We start from the raw sequence: 14,948 nt of genomic DNA on the forward strand, positions 1-14,948 counted from the left end.
TCCTTGATAGTGAGTGCGTTTCCATCTTTATCCTTTATCTCCCTAACCTACTGCACATATTTCTCAGCTCTGTCCCTGTGTCTAGCCAGTAATTAATAATAATAATGCATTTTATTTAATGGGCGCCTTTCGTATCACTCAAGGTCACCTTACAATAAAGTTAAACAATAATTAAAAAAATAAAAACAAGAAAATGATAAATCACAAAGCAATAATTAGTAAACACACAAATATGACAGGCAGTAAGAGTGTAGAATTCACAATTGATATGCCAGCTTGAAAAGATACGTTTTTTGAGAGTAGTTTTAAACTGTGCTATTGAGTCAAGTTGACGAATATGAGAGGGAAGAGAATTCCAGAGTTGAGGAGCACTATGAGAAAATGCTCGAGCTCCCATAGAACGGAGTTTGATGTGTGGTACAGAAAGTAGAGCTGCAGATGAAGATCTGAGTAAACGAGAGGGAGTGTAAATCTGGAGGAGATCAGTGAGGTAGGGAGGAGCAAGGTTGTGGAGAGCTTTAAATGTTAAGAGCAGTATTATATTGTATTCTGTAGTTAACAGGGAGCCAGTGAAGTTGAGAGAGAATAGGTGTAATATGTTCAGTGGATTTAGAACAGGTTATTATCCTGGCAGCAGAATTTGAATAAGCTGTAAGCAATGAATAAGTTTTTGTGGAATGCCAGATAGAATAGCGTTGCAGTAATCTATACGTGAGGTGACCAATACTATTATGCTGGGTGAGAACAGAGCGAAGTCTAGAAATGTTTCGGAGATGGAAGAATGCAGTCCGAGAAATGGTACTTATGGGAAGAAAAAGAAAGAGTACTGTCAAGAATAATGCCCAGGCTCTTAACTTGGGAAGAAATGTTTATGTTAATATTGTTGATTAAAATAGAAGAATGGTTAACCTTAGCAAGTGTAGATTTAGAGCCAATGTGGAGCACCTCAGTTTTATTGCTGTTTTGTTAGAGAAAATTGTGAGTCATCCATGTCTTTATGTCTTGGAGACTTGCCATAAGGGCATCTGGAGGGAAAACAGAAGTGGATTTAGTGGATAGATATAGCTGTGTGTCATCAGCATAGCAATGAAACCTAATACTATGGTGCCGGAAGATATAAATAAGAAAAAGAAGCGGCCCCAAAACAGAACCTTGCGGAACTCCCTGAGTAACGACTGCGTTCTCAGATTTAAAGCCCTTAATTTGAACAAATTGCTTCCTATCAGTGAGGTAGGAAGAAAACCACTGAAGGACAAGGCCACAGACTCCAAAACTAGATAGACGTTTCAAAAGTATCTGGTGAGATATTGTGTCAAATGCAGAGCTGAGGTCAAGAAGCACAAGAATGAATAAAAGTCCCATGTCAGCTGCCCGGAGAAGATAATTTGTGATTTTGACCAGGGCAGTTTCTGTGCTGTGTATAGGGCGAAACCCAGATTGAAACTGTTCAAAAAGGTTATTTTTTGAAAGGTGGGACAGTAGTTACTAGTTCTTTTCCCTCTCCTTAGTGTCTAAACTCTCATACAACTCATCACACACCTTTACTTTAGCCTTCGCCCCTCTCTCTTCACCTTTCACCTTATCTCCTTGTACTCTTGTCTACTTTGTGCATCTCTCTGACTACCCCAGTTCTTCACGAAACTCTTCTTCTGTATACTCTCCAGTACTTCTCCATTCCACCACCAGGTTTCCTTTTCCTCCTTCCTCTGTCCAGATGTCACGCCAAGCACCCTTCTTGATGTCATCCTTACTATTTCGGCTGTAGTTGCCCAGCTATCTGGCAACTGCTTACTTCTTACCCAATGCCTGTCTTACCTCCTGCCTGAACTGAACCTTGCAGTCTTCCTTTTTCATCTTCCACCATTTGTTCTTTGGCTATGTCCTCGCTCTCCTCCATCATTCTACAGACCACTATCTTATGCTGCCTAAGTACACTTTCCCCTGCCGCCACTTTGCAGTCTTCAATCTCCTTCATATTGAATCTCCTGCTTAGAATGTAATCTACCAGCGTGCATCTTCCTCCACACTTGTACGTCACCCTATGTTCCGACCTTTTCTTAAAATATATATTCACCACAGCCACGTCCATCCTTTTTGCAAAATCCACTGTCATCTGACCTTCATTCTTCTCTTTGACATCATACCTACCCATCACCTCTTCATCCTCTCTGTTCCCTTCACCAACATTTCCATTGAAATCCGCTCCAATCACCACTTTCTGTCCCTTGGATAATAATAATAATAATTCATTACATTTATATAATGCTTTTCTCAGTACTCAAAGCGCTATCCACACAGGGAGGAACCGGGAAGCGAACCCACAATCTTCCATACACCGTTCATCACTTCATCCAACTCACTCCAGAAATCTCTTCTCGTCCATTGCGCACTTAACTTGTTGGGTATATGCACTAACAACATTCATCATTGCACCTTCAATTTTTAGCTTTATAATCATCACTCTGTCTGACACTTTTTTCACATCCAGAACAATCTTGACATACTGTTCATTCACAATAACTCCTACCCCATTTCTCCTCCTATCCCCACCACCGATCCACCTGGTCTTGCTCTGCTTCCATTTAGTCTCTTACAGCCTTCCTTCTCTCCATCACATCAGCTAACTCTCTCCCCGTACAAGTCATATTGCCAACATTCAAAGTTCTCACCCTCAGTTCCACAATCTTTAGCTTCCTCCTCTTCTTTTGCCTCTGGACACGTCTCCCCCCTTTTCTTCTCCTCCTTCTTCTTCTTCGGCCAACAGTAGCCCAATTTCCACCAGCACCCTGTTGGCTAACAGTACTGGTGGCAGTCGTTGTTAACCCGGGGCTCGACCGATCTGGTATGGAAATTTGTATTGTTGTCCGTATATTGATTTGGCAAAATTTTACACCTGGTGCCCTTTCTGACGTAACCCTCCCCATTTATCCGTGCTTGGGACCGGCACGAAGAAACACACTGATTTGTGCATCCCCTATGTGAGAATGTAATTTTTTCCCAATTGCAAATAGTAAATAACCAGTTACCCATTAACTTAAGAGAGAGGCTAGACGTACACATGCATTGACATTTTTATAGATATATAGATATTTAGATATATAGATTTTAAAGTCCCTTCCTTTCAAAGATCCTAGAGTACAGTGGGAAAAGGATCTCTTACTCAACATTTCAGAAAAGGAGAGGAAGGCAGCCTTGCACAGAATTCACTCTAGCTCTGTATGTGCAAAGCATACAGTTATTCAACTTAAAATCTTTTATCAAGCACATTTAATCTCATTTAAAGTTGTCCAAAATGTTTCTAGGGCAAGATCCAGCCTATGTACGTTGCAATTGAGCTCCAGCCTCACTGAGCCGTATGTTTTGGGTGTGCACTAAATTAACATAATTCTGGACCAAAATCTTTAAATGCCTATCAGACAGCCTTGGTGTCACATTCACTTCTAATCTATTAACAGTGGTGTTTGGTGTTCTCCCAGGTGGGCTTAAAATAGAGAAGGACAAACAAACTGTAATTTACTTTACTACTAGAATGTAGACCTATCTTGCTCAACTGGAAGAATCCTAGCCTACCTCTTAACACTAGAATTACCAGAGACTACGAAAAAACTCGTAGATCCGGCCCACCTTAAAACCGCTCTCACCTCTCTTTTGTCTTCTAAATGTGCCGATTTAAGACAAACAGCAAGTAGCCGGCTATTCCATCCCCCACCGTTGCAGAACGTTCACTAAGTTTTCGCAGCTCATTCCTTGTTTGATTATCTGGGAGTGACTGAACTGCTGGAGTTTTAGAATGGACATAATAGATCGTTATTTGGAATACGCGCATTTCACGCGTGTTCCGTTTCTACAGTAATCTGTTTAAACACATTGCTAAAACAGAAACCTTTTCATATTTTAGTAGTAAATGTTACAAAATGTAGGCATAAACTATAGTATGTGTGAAGCCTGAAGTCCAAACATCAAATAAACACTTTCACAAAAGGTTCAAAAGATGATACGACACCTTCCGTGGCTTAACGCTAAGGTTTGCTGTCTTAGAGCACAGCAATTGTTCAATTCCCAGCTTTGGAGAAAGTGTTTTTTTTTTTTTTCCTCAAACGGACATGAAATTTATAAATTGGTATGCACTGTAAATCGTTAAGTTTAAAATGTCGATCGCGGTTATTTCTGTTGATTTAAGTTACTTTACTTTTTACTTAGTTAGAACAGGAGCTTGTTCAGCTTATTCAGCTTCTGATCTGACTCAAACAGTGCCAGTATAACTTCACACCTGATCTGACGCTGTTCATTTTCAAATAATATTGCATTACTTCGACGATGTTTTCTGATTGGTACTATTCGCATCATAAAATTATTTCTTCAGAACGTCACATATATTTGTCTTTCTTTTTTTAAAATGTGCGTTGTAGCACGCAGCAACTGGCCACCTGCATGTTCTTGCGCACACTGAATAAGACAGCGCTATATGCAATCATCAGATTCAAATGTTAACAGTTATATAGCACGGAATGGAAATCAGCAGTTCTTAGCATTGCACCACGCAAGCTGTCATATCAACCGCCTACTGTAACTTGCTTTCTTTTTTCTTCGGTTATAGTCTTGAATAAAAGTGCACTTGTTTTGTTATACTTTTACATCAACATATTCCTGTGTTTGAGCGACATGGGCATGCTCAAAAAATACACGTGTAATGCCACGAAAAGTGCATGCAGACACTTCAGTTCGCAAGCATTGGTACGACAATGCAGTCACAAGTACACTGCAGAGGTATAGAGCGTCTTTATGTGAAAACAGCAGTGTCAGAATGGGAGTGTCTGATGATTGCATATAGTGCTGAAGTTACTGCTCTTTACTATGCTTTCCTCTGCATGTCCTGGAGTACAAAAGAAACAGCATACAGCAACATGTGGAGACTGGCAAGATTGTGGGGAAAAAAACACGCGGTCGTATGTATCGTGATACACTGCAGAGCTATAGCGCGTCTTTATGTGAAAACAGCAGTGTCAGATGGGGGGGGGGGGGGGGGGGGGGGTTTAGTGTGGTAGGGAAGGATCCAAAGCTAACCTTTACAAATATCATAAATTACACTGGCTGTTACAGACTGAAATCAAATGTATCTTTTTATTCTAAAATAGTAAAAAATAAGAATACTTCTCAAAATGAAATCTTGCAGGATCGAACTGGTGACCTTCTGATTCCTAGTCAACAACTGATACTATTGCGCCACGGCGGCAGCCATAGCAAATGAGTGTCAATGTTGCACACTAAGTCGGCCTTTTTTTTTTTTTTTGTACCTTTTGTGAAAGTGTTTCTTTGATATTTGGACTTCAGGCTTCATACATTATATAGTTTATGGTAACATTTTGTCATTTGCTACTAGAATATAATGTTTCTGTTTTAAAAATGTGTTTACACCGATTACTGTAGAAATGCAACACACATGAAATGCGTGTGTGTTCCAAATAACGATTTATTATTTCCACTCTAAAACCCAACTTCACTCCCAGATAATCAATCAAGGCATGAGCTGAGAGAAGTTCGTGCACGTTCTAAGTCGGTGGGGGGATGGAATAGCCGGCTGCTTGCAGCATGTCTTTATCAGTACATTTAGATGACAAAAGACGCTGGCGGAAAGGTGAGAACGGTTTTAAAAAGTGATTTAAGGTGGGCCGGATCTACGAGTTTTTTCGTAGGCTCTGGTAATTCTAGTGTTAAGTTAATGGGTAACTGGTTATTTACTATTTGCAATTGGGAAAAAATGACATTCTCACATAGAGGATCTGTTCAAAACTTTTTTCAAACCTGGTAGGATCTAATCAGTAACATTTTAGAATAAGCATTTATATTGAGGGAAAGCTTCTCTTCTCTACTTAGTTTTACTTTGGCTATTGGCCTTTCTCTCTTTCTCTTGGCGGGAAGTTGAATTTAGTTTTGTAAAAAATTTGACTTTATTGTATGGAAAATTACTGGCTTTTAATAATTAAAAAGGTCATAATTACAAGCCACAGTTTTAATAAAATATAAAATGTTGATCAAGGAGATACAAACAAGGCTCACATGCTTAACAAGTTTATATGTAAAATATACAAACTTGGCTCTTAAGCTAACAAGCTTTTTGTTTATTAAACAAGGAAGACAAATTCTTTTTCTAATTAAAAATACAAATTTGTACACAATGCACACTCAGAACCCATTTTAATTAAAAGACAAACTGAAAAGTTCTGAACTCCTTAAAGCAGCTTGTCTTTCATTTTTTTCTGAAGACATACCTCTTTTCTTCCACTCCAAATTCAGCTGTACAACACATGGTCCATGTGCTGTTCCTCTTCATGCGCAGTACAACTCATCCGATTCTTTTCTTTTCTCAGTTTACTACTCTGCTTTCTTCAGTGTAAAAGTCAATATCCAGGTCTTCTCTCTTTCTCTTTTGAAGCCTGCCTGGCTGATTTCTGTTTGTAGGAAGGTCTGGCTGCAAAACTGTGCATTTCTTCATTTACCATAATACTTTACCATAACACTTTGAAAAGTAGACACTTTTGAGATCAGCCAATGTACTGATAAGTAATTGAGTTATTTGGAGTAATAATCATACAATTTAGATTGCCAGCTGATTGGTCAGGGCATCACTAGTAATTGCATAGACATGAACTTCAATCAAACAGATTCAAAACCATGACCAATGAAAACTGAGCACATCTTTAAAAATATTAGATTACAGTTTTTAGAACTGCAAATTGAAAAAAACAGTTTTAACATTGTTCCCAGTAATGGAAAATGTTTGTCATGTGGTGGGTGCGGCAACACACTATCAGTGCATGCTCCCATCCTCTCTCTCTTTGATATATTGGGTCAATTTTGCTCTCTACGTAATGGATCAGTATTGATTGAATCAGCACCAATTTTTATCATGGTGAAACTTTTTCAAACAACACAGATATATTAGGTTATTTTTCTAGAGAAAAAAGACCTCAGTTTGAAAAGCCACTCCCCTTGACTGATGTACACAATGATGGTAATGAATTCAGTTTAAACCATGTACTTGCTAAACATTTCCATTTGTTTCAGAACATTAAACTTTTTTTTTCTCATTCATCCTCCCTGACTGACAGTTTTTAAAGAGGATGCATAGAATCTTTTGTTTACTATTATACCTGAAGTTCACTATTTTCCTGTTAAAATGCTGTACTCCTTGCCTTTCTGTTTTCCCATTCTTTTCATCCCTACCAAAATGGCCATAGCATAGCATACTCCCAATATGCAGAAGGGTTTCACTCGGTAAAAATGATAATCTTTGTTACAAAGGTCAAACATTTATCCATTTAAAAAATGAATTTCCATTTCAAATAATTTGTCTCTGTATGGCACAGGGATTGCTTGATAGGGCTCTTACACTGTAGTAAGAAAACAGATGATAGAACCGTGTGAATGCTTATCTACAAACTCTCAAAGTGACATGTAGGTCATTATTCAGTCTTTTTTTAATTGCTCAGTCTGTCAGCTATCGAAACAGTAGAGGTTTGGCTTTCTAAGGCATTTAGACTTGCCTCTGTAGTACATCCATCCATCCATCCATTTTCCAACCCGCTGAATCCGAACACAGGGTCACGGGGGTCCGCTGGAGCCAATCCCAGCCAACACAGGGCACAAGGCAGGGAACCAATCCTGGGCAGGGTGCCAACCCACCGCAGGACACACACAAACACACCCACACACCAAGCACACACTAGGGCCAATTTAGAATCACCAATCCACCTAACCTGCATGTCTTTGGACTGTGGGAGGAAACCGGAGCGCCCGGAGAAAACCCACACAGACACGGGGAGAACATGCAAACTCCACGCAGGGAGGACCCGGGAAGCGAACCCGGGTCCCCAGATCTCCCAACTGCGAGGCAGCAGCGCTACCCACTGCGCCACCGTGCTGCCCCTCTGTAGTACAGTGATTGTTTAATAAAGCCACTGTATCCTGCAGTGTTTGTCTTCAGATAAAAAGTTTATTTTTAAACTGCCAGTTTTATCCCAAAATGTAAATGAAATCATTTGCTCTGGAAAGGGCTTTCACATGTTTCTGGCTCTTGAGCGAATAACACTTGCTATTACTTTCTCAAAACGCTTTGTGGGCTGTAAATTTATTAGGACTTCTCAAACGAAAAGTCATTTATAATGAACCTGTGCATGAGCCACAGCATGTTTTATGCTAACTTTAAGTACCTGTACACATCCTCGCTAAAATCCATTGGTATACTGTAGGTACACGGCCACTGGCGTGTCTTCCTTAGGGATTCTGGTTTGGATAGGCTCAACTGAGTACAGAGAGTGTTGCCTCTAACCTCGAGTGTTGTACAAGGCACAAACATACCAAACCTGTGACTCATTGCAATTTGTTTCCATATTTCTCCAATAGTTCCTCTACCTTAGATAATGAATTTGAAGTGATGCACTAAATTCCTAGAGTGCATTTGCAGTGTTAACTGAGGTCCTTTTGTATTTTTAAACCTTCTATTTCAGTTGAACTAATCTTGACCACTAGTTTGTTTTAAAATTGTGCAACAAGTTTAAAATATACTGAACTAATTATTATTCTGTTATTCTTTCTTTTCAGGTTCTGTCTCACAACTTGTGCACCTTGTTAAAGATTCCCCACGATCCAGTAGCACTGGAGGATCACTTCAAGGATGATGATGAAGGACCTGTTTCTAATCAGGGATATATGCCATATCTTAATAAGTTTATACTTGATAAGGTACTGTTAGATTTGACTCATTGTATATAAATGAAACAAGTAGAAAGTACTTTCCAAAAGTCTTAGGAGAACCTAGAACATAATATTTAATGGTAATTATCTGGAGAGTAACTGTTTAATTGCTGAATAAAACATTATTTAACTGTGGAATAAATCCAAGTGAATATTGATACAATGAAAAGTAACAATAATCTTTTTTTTCTTTATATAAAAAAAAAAAAAGAAAAATTTGATACTTTCTGAGATTGATTGGTTCTCAGACTTCTCCCAGCACTTCATCCATTGATTAAATTTCATCCACAGTATGCGATTCAAATAATGAAATAGTAATAACACGACAGATACTGGGGTGCCTTGAGGGGAGATTTGGAAATAGCTAAACTAACACACTTTGACAGACAAAACCAAACTTTTGTAATACTAAGGGTATAGTCGGAGTGCAACAGTACACCAAACAGTTTTTCAGGATATGGTGGTGTTGAAACTGTCAAAGAAATTTGAAGAAATGGCAGGATGAAGACACAAAATATGATAGATTTAAATTTAAACCTGGTGCCCAAGAGCTGTGATTAGTATTGACATACTTAAATAATCAGAAATTATATACGGTATATGCTGTGACAGTAAAATAAGATTAGTGCTCTTACTTTTATATATTGTTAAAACCAATTTATGAGCATTATAAAATATGAAGGCTTTGTTTTCTTCCCCTTTTATTTTTTTATGATTTTTAAATTGAATTACAACGGGAGAAATAACAAAGCCTTCAAAACTTAAAGAAATGTCACATCTCATTTAAATGACATTATCTACCCTTATGGAAAGGAAGAAATTCGAAGGATCAATTACTGTTCTCACTCAAAAGAAAAGTCATTCCCATGGTTAGCTGAATTTTATCATGCTTAATTAATAGAGGGTAATACAATCTAAATGCCAAATTCTAAAGATGCATTATTTAAGTAATGTTAAGTATGTAAGAAAGTTAAACGGGGCATTATTTCCTGCTACTTCATTGTGACTGGTTCATACAGGTAGACCTTCACTTATCCGCCTCCCTATAATCTGGATCCTTTGCTAGTTTGGCATTAATTTCAAATTCTCAGGCCACCTGTAGTTTCAAAAATCTTGGGCCACTGCACCCATCTACTACACATTGTTTTGCTTGCACAGCATCTGATAATGTGTCCGCGCACTGCTGTTAACACAGGCAGGTACCGCCTCCTTGTTTTCGTACATTACCAGGTATGCAACACTTAATGATCAAAGATGGTTCCGAGCAAATGGTTGTAAAGTGATTTCCATCAAACAGTTCCATATAATTCAGGCAAATATCCATCTTCATTTGTAATGATTTTTTGACAAATTCTTCCGCTATCTACGCATCTTCACTTACAGTATCACCTCTCACTTACACATTGTCCACTGTTGATCACAGGTGGAAGCTAATCAGCTTAGTATGCAGTGGAGAAGGAGATTAGTTACACTTGATTGAGTTTACAAGTATTTTCGGGGTGGTGATCCTTTAACCATCTCAGCAATTCAGAAAAAAATAAAAAAACAGAACTGCTACAATTATGTCTTTCACTTGGCTTTTATAAGTTGCATTGAGTAAATACAGCTGGAGAGATATTTTTTGTGTGTGTCTTCATTTCAGGCTCCAAAGCAACAAAATGTGAATATTTTCTCTTCTGTACACGCAGTATGTTTGTGTGACATGATTTACGTGGTGGAAACTCTGAGAACTGCGTAGCACTCCTACTACTCCCAAAACTGCACTATAGGGTGGTCCAGATCTAATTATGCAATTTTCATTTTGCTATAACTCATTAATGTTATTACATAGAGAATTCACAGCACCTGCCCTGCACATAGAGATTTCACTTAAAATTCTTTTTGTTGCCGATACATGGCAGCACCTGCCCTGCATTCCAAAATGGCGGGGAGACGGTTGTCAGTTGAACAGTTGCATAATTAGATCTGGACCACCCTGTACACCCAAATCAAGCTATTCGATAGTTATTATCGTACTCGGGAGAAAAAACTCCTCCCATAATCCTAATCTTACCTCTGTCTGTATGGTGCATTGGCTGCTTCAATAAAATTTCACTTACCTTTCATTTAGTGTTTCTTTTTGTTGCAGATATTTGACTTATACTGATTTTATCTGATATTTTAAAGGTGGGATGAGGTAGTAAACTACTGTTTACCTGTAACCTTTATACATACAGTATATTACCTGTGCCTATACAGTACATTGCTTCATCAAAATTTCACTTGCTTCTTCACATATTTCTATTTCCTTTATTGTCCATCAGTCATTTTAAAGTAACAAGTTTTAAAGTAGCCTCAATGCACTTTACTAATTCCTTTCATAATTTTAAACACTTCAAACAATCATGTCACCTTAAAGTCCTTGTTTGCTTAAACATGAAAAGGTTCAACTTCTTTAATCTTTCCTCCTGTCTGATCCTCTGTAGTCCTGAAACCTTCCTAGTAGCTCTTCTGTGAACTTTTTCTAGTCCAGAGACCAAAGCTTCGTGCAGTATTCCAGGTGAGGCCTCACTAGCGTGTTACAAAGCTTAAGCATAGCCCTCTTTGACTTATAAAGTATACATAAAGCTATATAAGATAACATTTTATCCTTCTGAATGACTTCTGAATCTGCATCGAAATTGATAGTGACAAGTCCACTATGATTAAGTATTCTCATAAGCAGCGCTTTCAAGCTTACTTGTGTTAAATTTCTGCCACAAGTCTACCCAAGGCTGCATGCTATCAAAATCCATCAGTAGTCATCCAGTATAAAGAATGCAAGAACAGGCTAGAGACTTTTTATATATTTATATATAAAACTACACTTTAAACCTAATTTATTGTGGCAAATTAATATTTTGAAACACACCAGACTTATCCTTTTAATCATTATTAAAATCTAGCAGTGAGTCATGTTAAGCACACAAAATGAAATACAAAGGAAATGCTTACCAAAAGTAAATGTCATTTAGAAAAATGTATATTTCATTGAATATAAACTGTTATTGTCACACAATGTAGATGCTTTGTCTGCATGTATTTTTTCAGAAATACATTCATATTTGTCCTCTACCAATTAATTAATTGTTTACTTAATGAATCCACTTAGAATTGTAAACACATTGCAACACAAGACACTTACTTGAAACAACTCTGAGTGTAACAAAGGATGACTGTGATGAGTTCAGGACATGTAGTGCTCACTCCGAAGTGTCGGCCAGGACACTGGGAAATGATGCAGAGAATTCCACACAGCATCTTAGGATGAAATTATGACATATTTATTTGAGGATAAATACCTGTTTTTGAATAGGTATACAATAAAATATACATATATATAAAAATTTCAGTATTATTCAAATTAGGTACTGTGGTGTAGTGGGTCCACAGCTCTCGTCAAAAAGGCCACTTTTTAAATAAATAATCGGAGGACATTTTAAAGGACTGAGCTTTTTAATGGACATTTATTTATTGATTGCTTTTATTGTCATTTTAAAGTTCTTATTCTTTTAATGTCCTATTTTTACAAGGGGGGCTTGGGTTGGTTTTAGTGTGGGATTTGTTTTAGTGCTTTTATTATTTTAGTGCAGTGGTAGTGTGGCCCTGCGGTGGGTTGGCACCCTGCCCAGGATTGGTTCCTGCCTTGTGCCCTGTGTTGGCTGGGATTGGCTCCAGCAGACCCCCGTGACCCTGTGTTCGGATTCAGCGGGTTGGATAATGGATGGATGGATGGTAGTGTGGCCAAGCTGTGGACCTGGGCCGCCAGTTGCACCGGGTTGGCAGTGGCATGGAGCCTTTCCATGCAACTGGGGCTTATGGGGGGTGGAATGTGGTGTAGCGGGTCCACAGCGCACGTCAAAAAGGCCACTTTTTAAATAAATGAGTGCTTTAGAGAGGGGGCGTGGCAGTGTGGCGGATCGGTTCCCGGATGAATTTGTGATGCGGGCGGTCCTCGCTCCACAAATCCCGGTCAGAGTGAAAAGTAACGCACATGCACGCGCCTTCTGTCCCGCCCCAGCTCCTCCCAGAATTACCCCTCTTTGAATATGCAAATCAATATAAATAGTCCTTAAGTTCAGCCTTCTGTGAAAAGGCAATGTCAAAAGCAAGAGGGGAAAATAGAAGAATTTCAGCGAATACCAAGTGGAGGCAAGGAAAAACTTATTTGTTGGTTTAAACAGTGGTATAAACAACAAAAGGAAGTTGATCGAGTGACATAGCGTGTCGGAGAAACTCGAAAGCTCACGTTCACAAAGTCGCACAGTGCCCGAAATAAAGTCACCATGAAAAGGCGAGTCGTAGCCCACTGTCGGAGTGTCATATGAAAGCTTATTAGGGTACAGATGGAAAAAAAAAAAAGGCACGCAGTGGGGGAAAAAGCATGAAATATCAACTTTAATCTCTAAATTTCCACTTTAATCACATAGTTTATTTTGTTATTAAAGTAGAACATCATAAACTTCATCTTAAAATCGTTTAATTTACTAGTTTCTCAATCCCATCGTAACTAAAGTAGCACATTAAATGCTTTGTTTTGTATTTGATCTTCTATGCGCTGTGTGTGTGTGAATCACTACGTGCTTACAGGCTTTCTCTTCCTCTGACAGGACACAGAATGTAATGGTACATTCGTGATATTACAGCTCTCTGAATACAGTGGAACCTCGGTTCACGACCATAATTCGTTCCAAAACTCTGGTCGTAAACAGAGTTGGTCGCGAACCGAAGCAATTTCTCCGATAGGATTGTATGTAAATACAATTAATCCGTTCCAGACGTATGAACTGTATGTAAATATATATATTCTTTAGTTTTTAAGCACAAATATAGTTAATTATACCATAGAATGCACAGCGTAATGGTAAACTAAATGTAAAAACATTGAATAACACTGAGAAAACCTTGAACAACAGAGAAAACTAACACTGCAATAGTTTGTGCTATAGTGCTAGGAACCGCTCGCTAAAAACACTTTTTTTAATGAGTTTTAAGCACAGGGGAAAAAATGAACATTTGAAAAATCTGTAATTTAATAAACCACCAAGAAAAGTAACATTGCAACAATGCACGCTACGAACCGATCACTGTAAATAGAACTGACAACAAAAACAAGCCTTCTCTACCTTATGCATCCCTCGCTCGCTCGCTCTCTCCCGCGCCTGTGTGTGCGTGCGTCTCTCTTTTGCAAGCCTGGAGCGCCTGTGTGTGTGTGTCTCTCTAGCGCGCTCCTGTGTGTGTGCGCGCCTGTCTCTCCCGCGCCTGTGTGTGTGTACGTGCGTCTCTCTTTTGCGAGCCTGGAGCGCCTGTGTGTGTGTCTCTCTAGCGCGCTCCTGTGTGTGCGCGCCTCTCTCTCCCTGTGTGTGTGTGTGTGTGCGTGCGTCTCTTTTGTGAGCCTGGAGCGCCTGTGTGTGTGTGTCTCTCTCTAGCGCGCTCCTGTGTGTGTGCGTGCGCGCCTCTCTCTCGCGTGCTCCTGTGTGTGTGCTCAGCTCTCTCTGTCTCGCGCTGCCTGTGTGTGTGCCTCTGTCTCTTGCGCTACCTTTCTCTCGCGCTGCCTCTGTGTGTGTGTCGCGCTCTCTCGCTCTCTCTCTTGCTCGCTGCACAGGAAATGCACACGGAGAGACTGAACATGTACTAACCGAAAGGAAACCTGGCTTGTTCGTATACCGAGTGTGTGGTCGTGAACCGAGCCAAAAGTTTGGCGAACTTTTTGGTCATAAACCAAGTTGTACGTGTACTGAGATGTTCGTGAACCGAGGTTCCACTGTAATTAAAATTCTGAGATGTATACGTGATATCATTTTCATGATGAATTCAAGCATGTTATTAAACATGGGAACACGGTGGCGCAGTGATTGTTCATGTCTCACGCAAGATGCTTGCTGCGCCATGCGTGACTTTTGATGAAATACTTTATTGTAGCAGTACTGTCTCTTTCAAACATACTAACCTCCAATTCCTGTCCTTACTTTTCTTTCTCCAAATACCCAATCACCACACAATCAGCTCTGTAATAGACGTTAAGTCATCTGTAAGCTTAGAACGCCAATTCTTCAAAAATTTTAAGGAACATCGAAATATCTTCGTAGTACGTGTTTAATTATTCTATCCATCTATCCTTCCAGTGTCGTGTCAGCACCAGCAAGAACACAGCGCAAGGCAGGAACAATCTGTGA

The 14,948-nt window shown here is 39.2% G+C and overlaps 1 protein-coding gene across 1 annotated transcript in view; it reads left to right on the plus strand.

Moving 5' to 3' along the window:
• The window catches only part of swap70b (switching B cell complex subunit SWAP70b), a 265,399-nt gene that overhangs the window by 79,889 nt on the left and 170,562 nt on the right, over positions 1-14,948 (plus strand). The window contains 1 exon segment of the mRNA XM_051922050.1: positions 8,602-8,742. Coding sequence (XP_051778010.1) covers positions 8,602-8,742 — 141 coding nt within the window.

Source organism: Erpetoichthys calabaricus, chromosome 2 (assembly GCF_900747795.2).
Source record: "Erpetoichthys calabaricus chromosome 2, fErpCal1.3, whole genome shotgun sequence".
Classification (NCBI taxonomy): Eukaryota; Metazoa; Chordata; class Cladistia; order Polypteriformes; family Polypteridae; genus Erpetoichthys; species Erpetoichthys calabaricus.